The following is an 18,545-nucleotide window of genomic DNA, read 5'->3' on the forward strand; positions in this document are numbered from 1 at the left end:
TTCCCAAGCACTAGTCAATGGACCAGTACAGTCACAGAAAAGCTTCACTGCAGAGAAAGAGAAAAATAAAATTAAATTCATTCATCTTGCTAAATCTGTTCAGTTTAGAGAACTGTGGTAGTTAATTTTATGTGTCAATGTGGCTAAGCCACAGTACCCAAATATTTGGCCAAATACTGTTCTACATGTTTCTGAGGAAGTATTTTTTACTTGAGACTAACAGTTAAATCAGTAGACCAAGTAAAATAGGTTACCCTCCAAAGTGTCCATAGGTGGGCTTTATCCAATCAAAGCCTAAACAGAAAAAACTGATCTCCCCCAAGGAAGAAGGGATTCTGCTGTAGAGCACCATGAAATTAACTCTTCTCTGAGTGTCCTCTCGGCCAGCCTACCTGCACATTTTGGACTCTACCATCACCAGCCCTCACAATGGCATCAGCGAACTCCTTAAAATAAATCCCAAAAGATAGATTAGACAGATTAGATAGACAGATATAGACACACACCCTATTGGTTCTGTTTCTCTAAGGAACCCTGAGGAATACAAGGACTATCTTTATTCAGGGACTACAGGACATCTTTCCTAACTTTTTTTTAAAGTGAAAATGTCATTTGCTTTCAAAAAATTCTGGAAAGCAATGCTTTAAACAGATAAAATTTAGCAGTATTTTACATATATGTTTTTAAGGTTCGTTTTTGTCCCCCCGCTTTTTTTGTTCGGTGGTGGGAGGCTAGGCAAAAGAAGAAGAAGAAAAAAACAGGTCAAATTTTCTTTGAAGATTCTTTTAAAAACTCAGAGCTATGAATCGATGAAAAAGCAAACGTTTTCATCTAGAAGGGAGGGGCTTGGGCATTTCAGTCATTGGTATATGTAGAATTTAAAGACTTGGCTCTTAGGCAGCAATGTGAATATGAAGGATGAGAATGTGGGCAGCCCTTGTCATTGAATTCGATCTTTTACAAATGACACATCTCGATGCACCTGAAAGTATATTATTATAAAACATGAGAAGTCCTTAATTTATCAGTCCTGATGCTTGAATTCTAGTTTCCTTGTTTCTAGGGATTCTTGCAAATGCCACATACGTCTGGCAAAGCATGTGAGAAACTGATCCTTTTCACAGAGACAACTTTGTTGATGCTGCGGCCATCATGCAGTGCTAACAGCCAGCGCTGGGCAGCCCCTACCGTCACTCTCTGTGTTCACAGACCTTTTGTGACGCTACCCTCCCCCGCAGCTTAGAAGCCTTGGCAAGCTCAAAACTGAAGATAAATAGTGCTGCCAGTTTTTCTTTGCACCATCATACAAACCGTAATTCCTCCCTCCAACATTGGTGCTAAGAAATAAAAAGCAGAAACTTGTAGAAAAAGATTCTTTCTTTCCTTGGAATTGCCTGCTTTCTGCTCCAGGTCAAAAGCTTTATTTATCCCAGGGTCTCTGTATGAGGTAACACAGTTTTGTTTTGTTTTCTTAAGTATTTGTAGCTGAGACGGAAATTCGATCTCAGCCGAGTTGATCTCGAGTACAGAATGAAACAAAGGCTTCCCAGGTGGCTCAGTGGTGATGAATCCACCTGCCAAAGCAGGAGACCGAGGAGGCTTGGGTTCGATCCCTGGGTCAGGAAGACTCCCTGGAGGAGGAAATGGCAACTCCAGTAGTCTTGCCTGGAAAATCCCAGGGACAGAGGAGCCTAGCAGGATACAGTCCATGGGGCCGCGAAGAGTTGGACACAACTTAGCGACTGAGCATGCACACCGAATGAAAGTTATCAGCAGTGATCTTACTACTTTGAAGAAGAAGAAAAAAATATTTTTTCTGCTATGTCCACTTTCATCACTTTCCACACAAAACCTGTCCTTTGGCCTGTTTTCCCAATTCTGGTTAATGTTATTTGGAGCCACCCAGATGTCCAAGGCCGAAGTCTAGGAATCATCCTGAGGCTCAACCTTACATACAACTGTCCATTATGTCCACTGACTCTATCCCTTAGCATCTCTACTACCTCTTGAGAACCTAGTCATTTTGCCCAACCTACTGAAATCATCTTTTTGCTGGGAACTCAGCCCCTAGTCTCTCCCTAACCATATCCACTGAACTGCAAAGTCAGCTTCATAAATTTCAATTCACAGAGCTTTTAAAATGCTTCCAGTGCTCTCCACTGCAATCAGTAGAATATACAATGTTTTTAGAAGACCTTGGTCTCTTTCCCAAGTGTCCTCAGCTCAACTTCTCATTTGTATGCCGTGTTCCACCCACACTATTCCATACCTGTTGTTGTCTAATATGCCTTAGAGACCCTTTTGTGGGGCACCCTGTTTGAGAATTTTTGAAGATCTCACATCCATGTGGGCTCAGAAGTAGAGAAGTTTCCTTTAGAGCTCAGCCTGGTAAAGGCAGGTTACATTGACACTTTCTCCTCTGAGTTCCCACAGCAGCCCCTTCTTATAACTGTCACCATGCTGGAAGCCTAAAGACTCACCCTTAACAAGTCTGCTGCTGGCACATAAAGCAATTCTTACGCTTGTGTAAGAACTACATTTGGAAGTAATTTACAATCCCATCTTTTTTACACGAAACAGCATCACCGACTTGGATCGTCCAACTTCTAAAACTAGGAAACAAATGATTTTGGATTCTTTCTAAAAACCAAAAGAGGTCTCAGTAGAAGTTTGCTTCCCTTATAAACATTCAAAAGGATCTCCTACTGTCTCTAAAAGTGATTCTCAAAGGAATTCTTAAAGCAAGGAGGGAGCACTACCAGAACAAGTACGGCTTTGAGCCTGAACCTGAAAGAAGATGCTGGAGGTCTGATTTCTTTTTTTTACAAGAGGCTTCCCTGCCATACTCAGTTTATATTTTAATCGCTGTGCATTTTTACAGTGTTATCATGTGATGAGCAATCATGTGACACAGACGCTGTCCTCAAGAGTCGAGCAGACGGCGGCTCCCAGCGCAGCACAGGAGACGCACTGTGCCGCAGCCACTTCAGGAACAAACCAGAAACGGAGCTGGACTCTGCGAGGGAAAGAGGAAGGATGGGAGAAGGCAACCCGACAAGAACTGCCTCACCTTGCCTCCACACAACCCAACAACGCACTGCACTCCTTCCCTTCAAGTGCCATGGAAGGAGGAGCCCCTGTTGCCAGCCCTGCCTGCTCATGCTCTGGACTGTCCCCATCTCACCCACTTCAGGGCTCCATGCCTGCAATGATCCCCTCTCTCAATCACGAATTTCCTGTCTTCCATTGAACCATTCTGTTAATACCCCAGGATCCTCCCAAAATAAATAAGCCAATAAATCCTTCCTTGGCCATGAGTCCTCCATCCACACACCACCTACCTCTCTGCTCCTCTCCATAGCAGCCTCCCTCTAGAGCCCTGCCCCTACTTGCCCTTTGCTCCTCACCTCCTAGTCCCTGACCAAGTCACTCTGGGCAGGCTTTCGTCCCCTCCCCCCCACCAGTCTCCCTTCTCTCTCACTCACACTTCTTTTCAGTCTCCTCCGCCAGCTCTCTGAAAGTCAGGAGTATCCAACCAAAAAAAGCCTTAAAGTCTCTTCTACCTGTGGTGTCTCCTCAAGTTAGTCCACCATTATATGCTAATGACTCCTAACTGGACATTCTGGGCGTTCCTGGTGGCTCGGTGGTCAAGAATCCACCTGCCAATGCAGGAGACATGGGTTCAATCCCTGGGTCGGAAAGGTTGCCTGGAGAAGGAAATAGCAACCCACTCCAGTATTCTTGCCTGGGAAATCCCATGGACAGAGGAGCCTGGCGGGCTACAGTCTATGGGCTTACCAAAGAGTCAGACGTGACTTAACGACTGAACAACTTCCTAACCCACCCTGAGGCTCTAAACTTCTCTACCAGCCACTGCCTTTCTCAATGAATCCACATATACGTCTAATTGATAACCTAAACACAACATGTCAAAAGAGATCTCTTCATTTCCCCAAACCCAGTTGTCCTCATGTCTTTCCTATCTCAAGAAACGGCAATACAATTCACCAAGTTGCTTCAGGCAGAAATCGAGGAATCATCCTGGGTTACTGTTTGTTTTACTCCTTCACATCCAATCAACAAGTCAGACAGACCCCATCTTCAATGGGTATCAAGACTCCAACCACTGGGGACTTCCCAAGCAGTCCAATGGTTAAGACTCAGCACTTCCAATGCAGGGGCCACGAGTCTGTTCTCTGCTCCCTGTGGGAACTGAGATCCCACATACTGTACGGTACAGCCAAATTAAAGGAAAAAAAAATCCAACCACTTTCCATCCCCCTCCCTGCTCTTTCACTGCTCTCCCTGGGATGACTGGTCTTCTCGCTTCCACCTTCCTTTCCCCAGGTCACTCTCCACAGCAGCTGGAGGGGTGGTTGTCAAGCATACATTAGATGGTATTACACCTTTGCTAAAAGCCCAGCAATGGATTCCCACTGCAAGTAGAATGAAATCCTAGCTGCCTTCCGTGGTTCTGCCTCTCTCTTTAACATCACATGCTCTCTCTTTCTCACTAGGCCTCTCTTCCTCTTCTAATGAAGTCATTCCTTTTCAGGCCTTGCATCTTCTACACCCTCTGCCTGGGACACTCTTCCTTGGAGCCCCACCTGGCTGGCGTATTTGCATCTTTTAGTGCTCAGCTCACACATCACCTCCTCAGAGAGGACTTACCAGACCATCAGAGCCCAGGACCACCTCCTGCCCCTTTAACCCCTCCTGACCACTGCCTACCTCACCACCTGTATCTTCTTTATAGGATCCTTCTTACTCTGGAAATTTTATTTTCTCTGGTATGGGTTGCCTTTGAACAAATGGTACAACGTAATGGCCATGAAGCCAAGAACGTGCTTTTTTCCCCTCTAGATCACTTAGATCAGTGACCAACAGAAGAGCTACCGTTTTTTTTTCTAAATGCTGAATGAGGGGATGCAGAGAGAAGGGGGCATCCAAGCCAAGTTGCAGAACAAAATCCAAAAGGAAGGGACATGAATAAGTTTGGTTGAATGTGGTAGAGATTAGAGTGACAAAAACAAAAGTAAAAAAGGAATAGTGGGAAAAGAAATGATGTTGGGAAAGATGGAATCAAACAGAGAAAAGCCTCAAATGCTGGGCTACAGCACGTGGAATTTACACAGCAGGTCCTAAGGAGCCACTGAAGGCTTCTGAACAAAGGGATGAGCTCAGCACTTAGGGGGTGCATCTGGTAACAAGGTGCAGGGTACATCAGCAGAATGGGAACAAGAGAAGGGAAGGCAGCCAGGTCAGCAATCATCCAAGAAGGTCAAGATCTAAAACAGCACAGACTTAATGAGATGGAAGAAATCCCCAAGAGACATATTTTGCAATAAACCCAGCAACTATCTGGAGGTAAAGGGTGAAAGCAATGCAAATCTCGAGACTCCAAGATTTCAACTGGGAAAACGGAAAAATGTTTAAAATGGAGAAGTTAGGAAAGAGAAGAAGAGGCTGGGCTGGGGCTCCAGAAAGTCAATCTCTAGGAACAAATACATAGATTTTGAGGGCGGGGGGTGGTTAGGAGGGTGGTTCATTAACCCACTCCAGTACTCTTGCCTGGAGAATCCCATGGACGGAGAAGCCTGGTAGGCTGCAGTTCACGGGGCTGCAAAGAGTCGGGCACGACTGAGTGACTTCACTTTCACTTTCAGCATTAACAGCACTCAGTGAAACACTTAACTTGGTGAAACACTTACTGAAACACCAAGTTTCTTACACAGCCTGTCCATCTCCACCACGAGCCACCTAGGCATGAATTCCCAGTGCCTGGAATGTAGCTGACAGCTGAAAACTATTTGCTGAACAAATCACTAATGCAGAAGCTAAACAGCTAAAACTGAGAACAAGATCAGTTCTCAAGGGAAAAGAGAACTGAACCTTGGAAAGATGTCTCTGGTCCGAGAAGGAGAAGAAAAGGAGTGAAGAAATGAAGGGAAGATGAGCCAGAGACAGAGAGGAAGTATTAAATCAGGGAACACTGAAACCAAGAGAAGGAAACATGGAAATAGCAATTGCAGTTAAAAATATGGACTGTCGGGGGAAAAGTCCAGAATGAGACCTAAGGAAAGACCTCTGAAGTTGGCAAGATGACTGGGACCAGCCACTTCAATGGAGCTGTGGGGAACAAAGTGAGACCACACCTATGGAAGGGAGGGGAAGGTGATGAGGAAGATGAGCAAAGAAGGTGACGGAAGATTAGGAAGATCCTCCTGGCGTGCCAGCCCCACTCATCAATCCATCAACACTATCCAGAGTGCCAGCCTCAAGCAGAGGGAGCAACATCCAACCAAGATCAAACTAAGATTCAACTGGATATAGAAGCAGAATGGAAATCTGACAGACGTGAGAGCAACAGTTGCTCTGTGAGTCCTGCAGCACTGTGTAGCAGTAATAAGAATACACAGTCATTTATAAGCACACTGAGGCCAGCAATATTTAAATAAAACCTGAATATCAGTCCTACCATAAGAATTTTGCTTGGACTTTCAGCATCATGCAAGCAACATGTTCTTTTGGACCCTCTCAGTTGTGACGGATCCTTAGTTGCATCCACTTCATCATGTGAAGATAATTCCCATCCTTCAGCAAAGGCAAGCAGCGTGTCATCAGCCACAGGGTCCCCACTTCCGGGGCTGTCATTTGTCACCGTGTCAGCTGTGACTGTAGACAGTGGAGATGCTGGCGGCTGTGTGCTGGGTCCCCTGCTATCTTCAGGATTCTTTGATGAGGAAGCAAACTCTGCTGGAGACGTACAGCTCCTGGAAAGTTTGTTTTGCAGAAAATGTTTTAAACGAGTTTTCCTAGGAACGCTCTTTCTCGTGATGGCACTCCGAAGCTGAGACTCCTCTGCGATGACGTACACTCTGCAGCGGCCCCGGGTCACGGCGGTATACACGTGCTGCCAGTGCTGGCGGCCCGCCTTCCCCACCACGTACACAACTGTCTTCTCCTCCGACCCCTGAGAGGAAAGAATGCATGGGGCAGTCTTACTACTGCACAGTGGGTTTACTTCCCGGACAGTCAACAAAGGTAGAAAGGAGACAAGTCCTCCAAGTGCTCTCAAGCACATTCAACCCGGCCAGGGTACTCAGATGAATCCCCCTGAGGTGTTCCATTTTATTAATTATCCCAGAATTCCCATTTTCCAACTATGCTGCTAAGTTTAGGTGTCAGAGACCCACAACTGGTTTGCAGAAACCCAGCAATACACTTCAAAATGCATGCAGTGCTAAAGCTTCCCTAATAAAAGGATTTGGAATGGCCGTATGGGCTTTATGTATGTTACTTATAGAACAAAAGCACACACCTGAAATATCCAGTAACAGGACAACAGATAAATAAATATAGGTGAACATATTTTTCTACATCAAGTGTCTATATATGTTGCAAATATCAAAGATGCTTTACAATATAACAAGATTTTTAAAAACTAGAGACATGTATAAAAATGATCAACCATGTAACACAAAATAAAATTATTCTGATCTAAAAAATACAAAGTGAACATAAATATGTAACAAAAACAAGATAAATGAAACAGGAAGGAAATTCTACCAAAAATGTAACCAGTCTGTTAAACCTATGGATTTTTTTTTTCCTTCCATTTTCCGTATTTTTCTGATGTTGAACCATTTATTATTGATATGTTTATCAAAATAAACAAACTAGAACAACAAACCTTTGATGTGGGGGTTTAGCCAACCAAGAACTGTATAGGCCAGAAAAATGCCCAATGTCACCAAGTAACTGTGAGAAAACAATTTCAAGAAAACAATATCAAACTGTGGCTATCCTTAATCCCTATGTTTTCAGTGCCAATGTAGACTAAGAAAGGGTTGGAACCATTCTCTCTCCCAATGCTCCCACATTCCTCTGCTGAAAGAGGAATCGTGGAAAGACAAAGAACAAGATGAAGCATGTAGAAAATACAGATTTGCACTTAAAAACAAACCCTGTACACACCAAACACTTCCACCTTCCTGGACACAGAGAGTTTGAATCAACACTTCAGATTATGGCTTAGTGTTAGTTGCTCAGTTGTGCCTTCGCGACCCCCTGGACTGCAGCCTACCAGGTTCCTGTGTCCATGAGATTTTCCAGGCAAGAATACTAGAGTGGGCTGCCATTTCCTTCTCCAGGGGATCTTCCCAATTTAGGGATAGAACCCAGGTCTCCTGCACTGCAGGCAGATTCTTTACCGACTGAGCTACAAGGGAAGCTCAAAAGTTTGATAAACATTTCCTTCTAATGCTGCTGAATCTCAGAAATGAATTTAAATGATCCTTATTTCTACAAAAACTAAATACATTTGCCAGATATACAGAACCAACACCCTGCCCTTGTACTTTATATTGTGTTTTCCTAAACAGGTAAATGTCTACCTAAACTTAGCTGAGTTCTTAAGTATCCTATAAGTCTCACTGAGAAAAATTTAACAGCTTCGTAATCAGTCTCCCCGTACCCACATTACTACAACACACTGTCCTCCAAGCAGTCACATCTGTTAAATGCAAACCCAGCCACATCAGATTTTGCTTAAAACCCATTAATGGCTCCCTGGGCTCTCAAAAAAGTCCTAACTCCTTAATATGGCTCCTACAGAACTTCCAGATGTTCAAGCTGGTTTTAGAAAAGGCAGAGGAACCAGAGATCAAATTGCCAACATCCGCTGGATCATCAAAAAAACAAGAGAGTTCCAGAAAAACATCTATTTCTGCTTTATTGACTATGCCAAAGCCTTTGACTGTGTGGATCACAATAAACTGTGGAAAATTCTGAAAGAGATGGGAATACTAGACGACCTGACCTGTCTCTTGAGAAACCTGTATGCCGGTCAGTAAGCAACAGTTAGAACTGGACATGGAACAACAGACTGGTTCCAAATAGGAAAAAGAGTATGTCAAGGCTGTATACTGTCACCCTGCTTATTTAACTTATATGCAGAGTACATCATGAGAAAGGCTGGACTGGATGAAGCACTAGCTGGAATCAAGGTTGCCAGGAGAAATATCAATCACCTCAGATATGCAGATGACACCACCCTTATGGCAGAAAGTGAAGAGGAGCTAAAAAGCCTCTTGATGAAAGTGAAAGTGGAGAGTGAAAAAGTTGGCTTAAAGCTCAACATTCAGAAGACTAAGATCGTGGCATCTGGTCCCATCACTTCATGGCAGATAGATGGGGAAACAGTGGAAACAGTGGCTGACTTTGTTTTTCTGGGCTCCAAAATCAGTGCAGATGGTGACTGTAGCCATGAAATTGAAAGACGCTTACTCCTTGGAAGGAAAATTATGACCAACCTAGACAGCATACTAAAAAGCAGGGACGTCATTTTGCCAACAAAGGTCCATCTAGTCAAGGCTATGGTTTTTCCTGTGGTCATGTATGGATGTGAGAGTTGGATTGTGAAGAAAGCTGAGTGCCGAAGAATTGAAGCTTTTGAACTGTGGTGTTGGAGAAGACTCTTGAGAGTCCCTTGGACTGCAAGGAGATCCAACCAGTCCATTCTATAGGAGATCAGTCCTGGGTGTTCACTGGAAGGATTGATGCTGAAGCTAAAACTCCAATACTTTAGCCACCTCATGCGAAGAGTTGACTCAATGGAAAAGACCCTGATGCTGGGAAGGATTGCGAGCAGGAGGAGAAGGGGACGACAGAGGATGAGATGGTTGGATGGCATCACCGACTCGATGGACGTGAGTCTGAGTGAACTCCAGGAGTTGGTGATGGACAGGGAGGCCTAGCGTGCTGCGATTCATGGGGTCGCAAAGAGTTGGACACGACTGAGCGACTGAACTGAACTGAAGTAAGAGTGCCATGCCAAGTGACATTGGAGACAGAGCAAGGGGGAAATTCAGTCCTCCCAGTCCTGATCCCTCCCCCTGGGAGAAGGAGGAGGAACACCTGCAGAATGAGGCTTTAACTACAGTGTCTTAGATCTGGAAAATATAGAGAGCTCTGAAGCAGAACGAGCAAAACGTTAGCGTCTATACAGTAGTTTCTGTGCTACTGTGTATTTTGTTTACTAATTTAAAAAATAATAAAAGCAATAAAAATTAGGAAGAAAACAATGCAATGTACTCCATCTTGGCAAGCTATGTAAATCACTTTATAAAAGTCCACTCTTACCTGAAAAGTATGAATCGTTCTTGCCCATGCATGTTTTATGTGACAATATTGCATTAGTTTCCCAAAATCCACAGTTACTTCCAGGCCAGCCATATTATTAATGGTCAAAAATCTTTTCTTTCCAAAAGTTACATCAGTTTTATCCTGTCACCAAAACAAATAACTGCTCTTTATGTTTTCAAATACGTACTCTGCAAAGGTCTATTTGGGATTGAACATAAAATGCCACCTTATAAATAAAACAGCATGAATCATTGTTAAGAATTTCAAAGAGCTTAAAATCTATGCTTGAGCACCAACTGAATACAGACACACCCAAATATTTTAATAAACATAAGTGTGGATGTTTTTGGTCATTGAAATTTAACCTTCATTTGACTCTTTGGAGAACAGTCTGTATTGCTGTTCTTGCTCTGAAGACTATACATTTTACTTCTTGCAGTGACTGTATAAGTCTGCATATATTTTTGGCAAAGAGTTCACTTTTCTTTACAAATTTTAAGAATAAACTTTAAGTTTACCAAGGTGTTTATACAATGAGGGAAAATTCAAGGAGACCACTTCTATAGCTTCTGTATTTAAGCAGCAACCAAGGAAATGCTGCTTTGTAAAACATAATAAGTGTGTCATTTGTCCCTTGGTTTTGTTACTTGAGCACTTCAAACTTATTAAAAATGTGTTTCTTCACAAAGTCTCCCAGAAAATGTAAGAGAAAGGAACATTTCCCAACTAATTTTATGAGGCCAGAATTAGTTGGCCTCATAAAATCAGAAAAGATGTCACTGGAAAACTACAAATCAAGATTCCTCATGGATACAAAGCCAAAAGTTCTTAACAAAAAATTATGGAAGAAAAATGTCAGCTCTCATATGATTAGATTCTGAATCAATCCTCAGGCAATAAAAAGAAAACCAAATCTATCCCTCATAGGTAAAAAGGTACTATTTTTCTGTTATCACCTACCGCTGTTATAAAAAATATTTCTCCATTGCAGAGTCGAGTACCACTTTCAAAGTCATGCTTATTTTTAGCAAAACCAGGAGTACCACCATTAAAGTCTTCACCACTAGCTTTTAATTCATTATTGTGTTGACTGTTGAAGGTATTTTCAGGGAGTAACTCTGAGAGATATGCATTCTTGGTACAACAAATTTTATCACCAACTCCAAATTCAAGTCTATTCTGATGGTTTCTGAGATAGAAAATAAGAATACAGTATGAGAATTTGGAAAACCACAATTTCATTGTCTTTATGCACTGACTCCCACTCAGATCTGATCCAATTCTCAAAATAATTTCCACAGACTCTTTATATCACTTTTGTTCTCCAAAGGTCACCAAGAAATGAGGAGGCTCCCACGGTTGTGGTCTGATTACCTATACTCACTGCAGCACCTCAAACTCAACGACATTTCCCAGCTGACTTTTTTCAAGCTAGAAATTTTGGCATAAAGGCTGATGTCTGTCTTTCCCTTCACATTCCAGAAGTTACCAAAAATCTTATCGACTCTCCCTTTTAAATTCATCCTCTCCTCTTCAATTTCTGTTACCACTACTCCAATTCAAGTCTCACACATTTATACATATTTCTAGTATAATAATTATGACACTATATCAGAATAATAGCAGCAAATTGGTAAGTGCTTTAGGCATGTTATTTCATTTCATCCTTACTACAACTTATGAGGGAGATTCTAAGTAAGTATGCTCTTACGTACATGGAAGGGTGAAACTGCCTGCTCAAGACTGAGACCCAGACTCGATGGTGTTGGGGTACCTATCATGGTATTTTCTGTCTTCCCTCAATAGACAAGGAGATCCTCTAGTAACTTACACATTTCTGGATTCTCTACACTTCATAAATGGTATTATTATTATTAAGTGAAAGTCGCTCAGTTGTGTCCAACTCTTTGTGATCCCATGGGGTCGCTACGAGTCGGACACGACTGAGCAACTTCACTTTCCCTTTTCACTTTCACGCGTTGGAGAAGGAAATGGCAACCCACTCCAGTGTTCTTGCCTGGAGAATCCCAGGGCCGGGGGAGCCTGGTGGGCTGCTGTCTATGGGGTCGCACAGAGTCAGACACAACTGAAGCGACTTAGCAGCAGCAGCAGGATTAACACAATCCATGGAATTCTCAAGGCCAGAATACTGGAGTGGGTAGCCTTTCCCTTCTCCAGGAGATCTTCCCAACCCAGGAATCAAACTGGGGTCTCCTGCATTGCAGGTGGATTCTTTACCAGCTGAGCCACAAGGGAAGCCCTGTTGATACATGCAAGAGAAGTTATGTAGCCTGTCCTACGTGTGAACAGCATGGCTTTTCTATTCGCTTATTTCCCCGACAGATGTTCACCTAAGGTGCTCTCTGCAGGCATCCTGTTGCTAAGGTTCTTGAATACATTCCACACATATCTGATTAGAAAAATTGCCATAAATTCTCAAAGCTCAATCTGCAGAGGCTAGAAGTAGGAAACTACAACGACAATTTTATTCCTTATTTTTCTCATTTCGCTGACTACCAAAAATTCCTAAGGATCTATATCATACTTAATTGAAGAAATCAGCTGACTTAACAATGGAGAATAAAGATTTTTAAATATGCAACTACAATGACAAACAAACAAGAGTACAGTGAATCCAGGAAGCACTGTCCTTACTTGATTAGACGTCCTGTGTAGTGCTTGCAACAGCAGGCATTGATCACGTCACAGTCCTGCCTACAACACAGGAAAATGCAAGGGTCACTTTAATGGAATCTCTTTCGTGTAGATTTCTATTACCAACAATTATGATATATGGGGTTCTATCAAAAGTTTCCAGAACTTTCCTCAGGAAAAGGTATTTGGTAATTTTGATTTAAATATAAAAGTATTTCTTCCATTCAGATTTCCTATTAGTTACCAAATATAATATTTGGTAGAAAGAGCCCTCTTTAGGGAATTCTCTGCTGGTCCGGTGGTTGGGACTCAGTACTCTCACTGCCATGGGCCTGGGTTCTCCGGTGGTTGGGACTCAGTACTCTCACTGCCATGGGCCTGGGTTCTATCTCTAGTCAGGGATTTAATATCCCACAAACTGTGCAGTGAGACCAATAAATGAATGAACGTATGAATGAACAGCCCTCTTTAAAAGCTGCCTTCCGCTGGGTCTACCAAAGAAGTACCTCAAAATAAGAGAGGATTCTCAGTGATGAACTACTAGGGTCTCCCATTTCTACAGCATCTAGATTAATAAGGTATGAAATTTAAAAGTTCCACTTTTAAAAACAATAAAATATTGTAAATGCTTTACCTTCTAAAGGCAATAAATTGTGAGGTTTTCACATCTTCTAGGTCCTTTTCTTGGAGTAAAGTACTAACTGCAGAATATAAATCTGATAATTCAAGAGAAAAAGGTTAACACAGAAAAGCACTGAATTATAACACTGTTTCAATCAGTCAGTTCAGTCCCTGAGTTGTGTCTGACTCTTTGTGACCCCATGGACTGCAGCACACCAGGCCTCCCTGTCCATCACCAACTCCCGGGGCTTACTCAAACTCATGTCCATTGAGTCAGTAACGCAATCCAACCATCTTATCCTCTGTCGTCCCCTTCTCCTCCCACCTTCAATCTATCCCAGCATCAGGGTCTTTTCCAGTGAGTCAGTTCTTCCCATCAGGTGGCCAAAGTATTGGAGTTTCAGCTTCAGCATCAGTCCTTCCAATGAATATTCAGGACTGATTTCCTTTACGATGGACTGGTTGGATCTCCTTTCAGTCCAAGGGACTAAAGAGTCTTCTTCAACACCACAGTTCAAAAGCATCAATTCTTCAGCACTCAGCTTTCTTTATAGTCCAACTCTCACATCCATACATGACAACTGGAAAAACCATAGCTTTGACTAGACGGACCTTTGTTGGCAAAGTAGTATCTCTGCTTTTTAATATGCTGTCTAGGTTGGTCATAACTTTTCTTCCAAAGAGCAAGTGTCTTTGAATTTCATGACTGCACTCACCATCTACAGTGATTTTGGAGCCCAAGAAAATAAAATCTGTCACTGTTTCCATTGTTTCCCCATCTATTTGCCATGAAGTGATGGGACCAGATGCCATGATCTTAGTTTTCTGAATGTTGAGCTTTAAGCCAATTTTCTCACTCTCCTCTTTTACTTTCATCAAGAGGCTCTTTAGCTCTTCTTCGCTTTCTGCCATAAGGGTAGTGTCATCTGCATATCTGAGGTTATTCATATTTCTCCAGGCAATCTTGATTCCAGCTTGTGCTTCATCCAGCCCGCATTTTGAATGATGTACTCTGCATACAAGTTAAATAAGCAGGGTGACAATATACAGCCTTGACGTACTCCTTTCCCTATTTGGAACCAGTCTGTTGTTTCATGTCCAGTTCTAACTGTTACTTCTTGACTTGCATTCAGATTTCTCAGGAGGCAGGTTAGGTGGTCTGGTATTCCCATCTCTTTAAGAATTTTCCATAATTTGTTGTGAGGTTGGATGGCATGACAAACTTGATGGACATGGGTTTGGGTGAACTCCAGGATTTGGTGATGGACAGGGAGGCCTGGCATGCTGTGATTCATGGGGTCGCAAAGAGCTGGACATGACTGAGTGACTGAACTGAACTGAACACAGGCAAAAGCTTTGGCATAGTCAATGAAGCAGGAGTAGATGTTTTTCTGGAACTCTCTTGCTTTTTTGATGATCTGGCGGATGTTGGCAATTTGATCTCTGGTTCCTCTGCCTTCACTAAATCCAGCTTGAACATTTGGATGCTCACGGTTCACATACTGTTGAAGCCTTGCTTTGAGAATTTTGAGCATTACTTTGCTAGTGTGTGAGATGAGTGCAATTGTGCAGTAGTTGGAACATTTTTTGGCCTTGCCCTTTTTGGGGATTGGAATGAAAACTGACCTTTTTCAGTCTTGTGGCCACTGCTGAGTTTTCCAAATTTGCTGGCATATTGAGTGCAGCACTTTCACAGCATCATCTTTTAGGATTTGAAATAGCTCAACTGGAATTCCACTGCTTCCATTAGCTTTGTTTGTAGTGACGCTTCCTAAGGCCCACTTGACTTTACATTCCAGGATGTCTGGCTCTAGGTGAGTGATCACACCATCATGGTTATCTGGGTCATGAAGATCTTTTTTGTATAGTTCTTCCATGTATTCTTGCCACCACTTGTTAATATCTTCTGCTTCTGTTAGGTCCATACCATTTCTGTCCTTTATTCTGCCCATCTTTGCATGAAATGTTCCCTTGGTATCTACAATTTTCTTGAAGAGATTTCTAGTCTTTCCCATTCTATTGTTTTCCTCTATTTCTTTGCACTGATCACTGAGGAAGGCTTTCTTATCTCTCCTTGCTATTCTTCGGAACTCTGCATCCAAATGGGTATATCTTTCCTTTTCTCCTTTACCTTTTGCTTCTCTTTTCTCAGCTATTTGTAAGGCCTCCTCAGACAACCATTTTGCCTTTTTGCATTTCTTTTTCTTGGGGATGGTCTTGATCACTACCTCCTACACAATGTCATGAAACTCCATCCATAGTTCACTGGGCACTCTATCAGAACTAACCCCTTCAATCTAGTTCTCACTTCTACTGTATAATTGTAAGGGATTTGATTAAGGTCATACCTGAATGGTCTAGTGATTTTCCCTACTTTCTTCCATTTAAGTCTGAATTTGCCAATAAGGAATTCATGACCTGAGCCACAGTCAGCTCCCGGTCTTGTTTTTGCTGACTGTATAGAGCTTCTCCATCTTTGGCTGCAAAGAATATAATCAATCTGATTTCAGTATTGACCATCTGGTGATGTCCACATGTAGAATCTTCTCTTGTGTTGTTGGAAGATGGTGTTTACTATGACCAGAGCGTTTTCTTGGCAAAACGGATAGCCTTTGACCTGCTTCATTTTGTACTCCAAGGTCAAATTTGCCTGTTATTACAGGTATCTCTTGACTTCCGACTTTTGCATTCCAGTCTCCTATAATGAAAAGGACATCTTTTTTGGGTGTTAGTTCTAGGAGGTCTTCATAGAATCATTCCTGGTTGGGGCATAGACTTGAATGGCTTGCCTTGGAAACAAACAGAGATCATTCTGTCATTTTTGAGACTGCATCCAGGTACTACATTTCGGACTCTTTGGTTGACTATGAGGGCTATTCCATTTCTTCTAAGGGATTCTTGCCCACAGTAGTAGATATAATGGTCATCTGACTTAAATTCACCCATTCCAGTCCATTTTAGTTCGCTGATTCCTAAAATGTCAATGTTCACTTTTGCCATCTCCTATTTAACTACTTCCAATCTGCTTTGATTCATGGACCTAACATTCCAGAGTACTATGCAATATTGCTCTTTACAGCATTGGACTTTACTTCTATCACCAGTCACATCCACAACTGGGTATTGTTTTTGCTTTGGCTCCATCCCTTCATTCTTTCTGGAGTTATTTCTCCACTGATCTCCAGTAGAATACTGGACACCCACCAACCTGGGGAGTTCCTCTTTCAGTGTCCTATCTTTTTGCCTTTTCATACTGTTCATGGGGTTCTCCAGGCAAGAATACTGAAGTGGTTTGCCATTCCCTTCTCCAGTGGACCACTTTTTGTCAGAACTCTCCACCCTTGTCCATCTTGGGCTGCCCTACACGGCATGGCTCACAGTTTCATTGAGTTAGACAAGTCTGTGGTCCATGTGATCAGTTTGATTAGTTTTCTATGAGTGTGGTTTTCATTCTGTCTGCCCTCTGGTGGGTACAAATAACAGGCTTATGGAAGCTTCCTGATGGGAGAGACTGACTGAGGGGAAACTAATTCAGAATTCCTGCTAAGGGGTCTCATCAAACAGGATACGGGTTCACCACAGGAGCATCAACCTTATTTGCTTCATCAGCCAGAAGAAAAGAAACCAGAATGAAGGCATGTCTTCCAGCCATTCTTTCTCAGCCACTAGCCCAGACAGCTCCTAATTTGTAGTATCATCACTGCATATTTATTGATGGTTTCTAGGACAAAATATGTAACAGAATTACTAATATATGACTTCTGTTTTAAGCTCTGGTGGCACTAGTGGTCATCAGTTGTAGTTTGAGAATCTATATGCTTTGCATCTGTGATTTCATCTTTAATTTAATCATCACAATATGCATATAATGCATGTATTATTATACCCAGAGCTGACATTTAGCTGGTACAGACCTGTATAAAATAGGGAGATGTTTTTATAATATCTAGACTAGAAAACAGCTACTCCCCAAACACCACAAAGCCCTCCCTCAAACCCCACCCATGTCTTTCCCTCCTCCAGAATCCCCAGATCTCCCCATGATTCAACAACTAATAGGTTAACCCTGACACAGGAGGGGCATCTATTCCAATAGTGACCAGACTCTGGCAGCTATTAAATAGTTTAACTCTCACCACTGATTACATCCTTGCTACGAAAGTGAAACTGAGGCCCTTGAAAGTAAAAGAAGTTTTCCAACAGGGTAGGGTGGCCAGCCTCCCTCTTTTAGCACTCAGATCACTGACAGTGATAATGCCCACTTACAACTTGTCCTTCCTCACAGCCTGAGAAGCTGGCTTCCTCTCATCTCTCTTAGCAATGTTACAAATCAGGGAACATTTCTCAAGAAAGGGACAAGATATAAAAATTGGGGAAAAAACATCTCGGGCTTTTAGGTCTTTCCCTCATAGATAAATCAAAAGGGAATGAAAGAGCCCAGTACTTGAAAGCCTTGCTCTAGGAAAACCGAATTAGTTGCTCACGGAGCCCTTCATTTTTCATATGAAGAAAGGGTTATCAGTAAAACATGGCCAACACTCAGCTCACCTCCAGCCAAGCCCTGCTTGCAAAGGTTTCACACGTACAGAATCACGCTGTTCTGCTCCCTGATTTGTTCACTCTCCCTACATCTTCCAGATCAATATACACACTGTATTTCCTTGATTCTAAGATATGCACTTTTTTCTCATTTTAACATCATTGGAATTCCAGCCCAGCTACGAAGCCTGTCTCAGGGCTTTGTATCTTGCAATAATGGGAATAACTGGGTAATTTATTAAGAAATACTTATTACTTAAGTGTTAAGTAATAATACTTAATTATTCATGAAAAAGTACTATATGCCTCTCTAAGGAGTATTTATTCAATTCTCTTAAAGAAGAGACTCATTTTCCAGCTGAAGTTTATAATTAAGATATAATTAAGATAGAGAAACAGCATCAGCTAAGCTCTGCTACCATTCTGAAACTTTTTTAAGTACATTCTCATTAATGTAAAGAATGGGTGCCAGAAATAAAACTAAACTTATTTCAGGTAGATCTAAATGGAACAGCAGAGAAAGAAAGTTCTTAACCATAGCTGTCTCATTTTCTTCAGTTGTACTAATATCTACTATAAACTAA

The 18,545-nt window shown here is 42.2% G+C and overlaps 1 protein-coding gene across 1 annotated transcript in view; it reads right to left on the reverse strand.

The window, feature by feature from the left end:
• The window catches only part of HELB (DNA helicase B), a 35,815-nt gene that overhangs the window by 857 nt on the left and 16,413 nt on the right, over positions 1-18,545 (reverse strand). The window contains exons 8-12 of the mRNA XM_052641198.1: positions 13,436-13,517; positions 12,802-12,861; positions 11,107-11,335; positions 10,144-10,287; positions 6,479-6,973 (exon numbers count right to left, since the gene is read on the reverse strand). Of these exons, the coding sequence (XP_052497158.1) occupies positions 6,479-6,973; positions 10,144-10,287; positions 11,107-11,335; positions 12,802-12,861; positions 13,436-13,517 (1,010 nt within the window). The remainder of the gene's footprint in view (positions 1-6,478; positions 6,974-10,143; positions 10,288-11,106; positions 11,336-12,801; positions 12,862-13,435; positions 13,518-18,545) is intronic.

This window comes from Budorcas taxicolor, chromosome 5 (assembly GCF_023091745.1).
Source record: "Budorcas taxicolor isolate Tak-1 chromosome 5, Takin1.1, whole genome shotgun sequence".
NCBI lineage: Eukaryota > Metazoa > Chordata > Mammalia > Artiodactyla > Bovidae > Budorcas > Budorcas taxicolor.